This window comes from Rhagoletis zephyria, unplaced genomic scaffold, assembly GCF_001687245.7.
Source record: "Rhagoletis zephyria isolate East Lansing unplaced genomic scaffold, Rhagoletis_zephyria_1.1 Rzeph_scaffold_00004, whole genome shotgun sequence".
Lineage (NCBI taxonomy): Eukaryota > Metazoa > Arthropoda > Insecta > Diptera > Tephritidae > Rhagoletis > Rhagoletis zephyria.
Genome location: NW_016157088.1, coordinates 1,118,281 through 1,124,191, shown reverse-complemented (window position 1 = coordinate 1,124,191; position 5,911 = coordinate 1,118,281). Strand labels below are relative to the sequence as shown.

Below are 5,911 nucleotides of genomic sequence, written 5' to 3'. Positions count from 1 at the left end.
TAAATTCTAAAAATATTTTTGAAACGTTTTCGATTTTGAAATTTACGTAAACTATTCGGGACATTCCCAGTCTTCATAAAGTTTAATTTGTTTTCAAAAATATTATTAAGATTTTTAGAAACACGCTTCCAATGTTACAAAAAATTAAATGTACAATATATTGTACAAATGCAGGGAAAGGGTTAAAGATATTTTTGAAAAAATCCCCTCCAAAGACAAAACGGTTTAAGCCTAAAAAATTTTGATAGAAATATTTTAAAAAACTTTAAAAAAATGTTCAACGGAATCGTAATAATGAGATTTTTTATGCTGTTTTTTAACTTTTTTCAAAGAATCGTATAAGAAAAACTTGAATAACTGAACCTAAACTATTCCGTTTTGGACTTGTGAGGTATCATTGAAAAGGTATTTTGTCATCCTTTTTCATTATTTGCTAATAAACTAATTCAAAGGATGAAAGAGAAAGGTTGGATGAACAAGTTGAATTAAGATGTGTTGGTATTTGAAAAAAAAAAATGGGGCATGAGTGACTTTTTTTGCACGGAAATAATAAAATTATAGTTTAAAAAACTAAAACCTCACTATTATAATTTCCATTCGTACTGTCATCAGGTATGTAACTTGAGAATATAAATCGCTGCATCTTTTAGGCGCATCAATATTACATAGTTACATCCCGAGCTAATAAAAGGGAGTTAAAAAGAGGGGGGAAAATATCTTTCTACTGAGACCACATAAATCTAAATAAGAATAGTTTTGGCCCAGTTATTCAAGTTTTTGGTAAATCGATCTTTGGAAAAAGTAAACAAACAGCATCAAAAATCCTATTATTACGATTCTGTTGAAAAGATTTTTAAATATTTGTATGCAGAGTTTTTAAGCTTAAACCGTTTTGTCTTTGGAGGGGATTGTCATCTGAGGGGATTTTTTTTCAAAAAGTTCTTGAAGAAACTTTTTTTATTCATAAAAAACTAAATTTTTGAAGGTATTTTCAAATCGGTGGAATTCACGTAAATCTAAATATTTTGGTAGACGTCTTCAAATATAATAAATTTTATAATCCCGGGGGAAAAATAGCAATTTTTTTTTGGTGATGCAGTCTAATGTAATGGAAGCTATCGCCGCAATTTTTCACGCATTTCTGCGCACAAAGCTAATACTTTCGCAGCCGTAGTTCATTTATTAAAGAACTTTGGCCTACAGTTATTGAAACAGTAATTAAAAAAAATTTAGATCGATAAATGTTGTAACATTCGTAAAAATTTTTTGCATTCATTTTCATTCTTAACGATACATTAATAAAATTCTTTCGCTTTCATTCTTTATGTGGCTTTCGCTTCTTTTTACAGTTGCACTTGAACCGAAGTCGGTGTGAAGAAGCCGGACGCGCAGGCTCGCAGCCACCAAACTACCAAGCGCTCAAATAACAAACGTCAGCACACACTAAGGTGCGGGCGCAGGCGCAATCGCAGACGGCAAGCACGCCAAGTGCAGAAAAATCATCATAGCGTGTGCACGCATGTGAAGACATACATATCAGCCACAGATAGGCCCCCAACATACAACGTGCAAACTTCACATTACAGAAACTAGCGGCAGTCGTTAGCCGCCGATCGCGCAAAAGAATAGTGGGCGCGCTGCCACAAGACGTGCGTTTGCGCAATGCGAAGCAAAGAAAAAGTAGGTGCGTGAGCCAACAACTACAGCGACGAAGACGGCGACAACGACATCGTTATGCGCGCCGAAACAAGTACCAGAATCGACGAAGAAATCAACGCCACCACGGCAGAGGCGGCAAGAGACACAACTTCCACAAATAAATCAAACGGAAATCACATACAAATCATAAAAGAGCGAAAAAATAAACAAATAAATAAACAAGAAGAATTCTTAAGAAGATACGAAATTAGCAAGCAAGCAATGCATAGAAGTCGACATTGCGCGTCGGTTTCGAGGTGATAATGACGTGATGATAATGTTGAGCATACGATAATCCTGGTGGCGATTATAAGGCTGATTGCTGACTTGAAGACCATAACGATGCTGACGATAATGTTGCTAATGAGGCTGTACTGATATACATTCAAAGTCAAGCGCAGCCGGTTAAGGAGATACATAAATACATATAGGTAAATAAGTATATTCATAAATATGTGTGTTTGGCTGTTTGTGCATACCGCGTGGAATTCGGTGTGAAGGTACGGGAACATTCAAACAAACAATCAGGTACCCAGCTATGGATGGGTATCCTCATGTACACTCATATCTATGCATAAAGTCTAATAGTGCTCGGCTGCATTCGGCTGCACGGCGAACGTAAGAGCGCGCCAGACGACTAGTGAGAGCGAATGAATTTAACGACACAAAGTTGCCGCCATTGTTTTGTGTTCTACGGAGAAAAAATATTTATTTGTGCACAAACGGCGACACGAGAGTGTTGGTGAAATAAACGAAAGCGACAAAAACAAACAAAACAGAAAGCGACAAAAACAGCAAATGCGGAGATAAAATAAAAAATTTCAAGCAAATGCAAATACAAAACAAACAAACACAAAATAAGAAACAAAAAATACAAAAACATAATTAAAGCAATGAAAAATTAATAAATTTGTTAAGTGTAATAAAAACGTTAATGAAAAAATGTGATTTTAAAATTAAGTAATATTTAGCAACAGTAGCTACATACATATAGCAAACAGATATGTATGTTTTTGTGTTGTAAATTATAGTCACTTGTATATAAACAAATACGCGATAACAACAGTACCAGCACCTAAATATACATAAACGACAAGAGTCTAAAAAACAAATATACCAAGCCACGCTAACAAATATTGAATTTAATCGAAGAAAATGAAAAAAATTAGCAATTAAAGTAAAAAAAAATAAGTCCGTATTAAAAAAAAAACAGACAAATGGCACTAAAAATAAAAACAAAAATACAACTAGAAATCAACACATTAAAAAAATGAAAATGTTTGTACAATTTAGTCGGCATAGCTGCAATATTCAAAAATGTATCTACAGACACATATACTTAAATATGTATATACCATTACATGTAATTAAAAAGAATAAACAAAAAACGAAGCACTGAAGCACCACAGCATTTAAATTGCATACTCGTTCGTATACCGAAACTCATTCATCTACAACAAAAACAAAACTAAATACAAAAAAAACCCAGCCAGCGCTAAGTAAAAAACTATTTTCATAGGATGATTGATACAAGTTAATTTCTACTGTATACATAAACAAATAAACCAACTTATGCATGTTAATGTTTGAATTCTTGTGTTGACTTGAAACAAATATGTGTACATACATACATATGTACGTGTATGTATTTATTATACATATGTATATGTTATATACAAATACAGTGAAACAATCAGCGTGGTTAAATCGCTATTGAAAAATCCAAATCAAAATAAAAACCCCAAAATCCAAAATCGCTGAACAAAAGCTGAAACAACAAAAAAATCAAAATTTAAACACAAAATATAACAACATTTACAATTAATCATAATGCCACACAATAGCCATAGTTCACATTCTCGACATGGTGGTTCATCCAGCGACGATTTGGGCAGCACCGATGAGGTGAAAATTTTTAAAGATGAAGGCGATCGCGAAGAGGAAAAAATATCATCGGAAAATTTGCTTGAGGAAAAGTCGAGTCTCATTGACTTAACGGAGAGTGAGGTAAGTTTTAAATTATTTCAAATTATTTATTATTAAGAAAGAACCATTAGTACATTATGTATAATGGATTTAGCTGTAAACGCATACTATGTGTGTATACATATCGTCGCTTGGCGCGTAATACCACGTATGATGTGGCACAGAAAAATGGTTGCCTATTCCACAAATTTAATGGAAATAATTATAGTAGAAGCTCAGAAGCTGGTAAGTTCAATTAGAAATACATTCAAATGTTTTGGAGCAAATACGTTTTTTTGCTATCTTGTGATACGTTCGGACTACCTTATACGTGGTATCGCTTTTAGCTGATACGAGGTATTGCGCGCCAAGGGACGATATGTAGTATATCTACCTCTGCAATATCGACAAAACTGAAAATTCAAAAAATAAAAACCCTAACTACTATTAAATGGCTCGTGTCTTAAATTCTTGTCTAATTCATGTCTAATCCTAACTACTTAGTTTAGCGATCCTTACAACTTACCTTAGTAAGGATTGGATATGGATTAGATACGGGTTAGAGACATGAGCCACTTAACAGTGGTAAGGGTTTTCATTTTTTGAATTTTGAATTGTGTCGTTATTGCAGAGGACCTTAGATATGGACACACATATTTATTAATAAAGTTTATCCATCAAAAGTCGCGCTTAGCTCTAGTTAAGTGTATACTCGGAGGGCGCACAAGCCCATTGTGAAGCCCAGGATAGGTTTACCCCAGACCTTTCTTTACATATCAATAAACTATGCTGATTTTTTTGTGAATCCACGTAGACCTTCTAACGCCGTTTTCACTAAGTTTTCGAATAAGCGCGGAACACTTGCATAAGACCGGCTGCGTGCAGGAATCCAGTAGAAATGATATAAAATTAAAATTTCCAATTAGTTAATTCGTGAGACCATATATAAGAGCCCCAAATCATTTGCTGGGATGTGTTAATTTGGTAAGCGCGTCCAGCTGGTGGATGAGAGAGAATCATGTAAGTGTATTCAAAAAGGCTTGAAAAGTACTCCATAATGTCAACGTAAAAGCTTTCGTTATTTTTCGCCATCATAGTGTTTTGCCTAGTACTCGTGTAACTATCCGCCTGAAAATTTCTTCGATGGCCTTTTACAAGCGAATTAAATTCCATTAGACCCACGGAAGGCACTTTTACTCGACACAGTCATAGACTTTAGTTCTGTTCATCTTGACTAATTCGCGAAACTTGGTTTCCATAGATATTTTTAAAGTCGGTTTGAATAATCGTTACCCGACTGCCACCAGATAGTCAATTGTCCATGGTAAATTTTCATCCAATAAGCGTCAACTCGCTACTTTGGTCTCGATATTACGTTGAAAGTAATTATTTATAGGCAGATATAATAGAAATCATAATTTGTTTCCAATTTCCTCAAATAATCCTTATTGCGAAATATTTCAACAAATTCGAAATTTTTACTAAAACCAGCTGTTAAGATTCACTAAATCGCATGCCAAGATGTTCACCCAAGGGTTAAGGATATCCGCTAGGTCAGCTCTTTGTTATCTTTCTTATCAGCTCATTCGTTGCTGCTGGTCCCTCACTGCTATGTTCTAGTATGTATGTGCATATGTACATATGTATTCTTATGTTCTATGTACGTATGTAGCAATATGTATGTATTTGCAAATAAGTATAAGGGATGTTAAAATGTACATATGGATTTATATACCTGCAAAGTGAACCGATCTGCGGCAAAATAAGAAACGTTAGCAAATATGTATATGGGTCAATTTCAAAAAAAACGTACACAACGTGTTTTTTTTTGCTGATTTTTAAAGTTTTTTCAATTCGTCTGTAAGAGTGGCCAATTTATGTAGAAATTGATGAAGAATCCGGTGGTACCTTTAGGCTCTCAAAAAAATCAATATTTTTGGATTTTTTTTTAGGTTTTCTATGATTTCTGTCTTGAGCGTCACACACCAAATATGTATAAAAAATCGCTAAAAATGCAAAAATATTTGAAATTCAAGCTTACTACGATGTTCTTTTGTTTTTCAAGATTGACTTTTGCGAAAATCACCTTTTCGATTATAAACACAAAATCACGATTCACCTTGATTTTTTTTTTATACCCGAGCGCACTTGTGCACAAGGGTATATTAATTTTGTTCACATAACGGTTGTTTGTAACAGCCAAAACGAATCGAGATAGATATAGACAAATGTATACATAAATGATCAG

General features: G+C 34.0%; 1 protein-coding gene across 2 annotated transcripts in view; it reads left to right on the top strand.

The window, feature by feature from the left end:
* Positions 1–2,907: 2,907 nt before the first annotated feature.
* Positions 2,908–5,911, top strand: part of pan (transcription factor pangolin) — an 826,450-nt gene continuing 823,446 nt past the window's right edge. For both annotated transcript variants that reach the window (XM_017628344.1, XM_017628276.1), the window contains exon 1: positions 2,908–3,705. In XM_017628344.1, the coding sequence (XP_017483833.1) occupies positions 3,529–3,705 (177 nt within the window). In that variant the 5' untranslated portion in view covers positions 2,908–3,528. The remainder of the gene's footprint in view (positions 3,706–5,911) is intronic.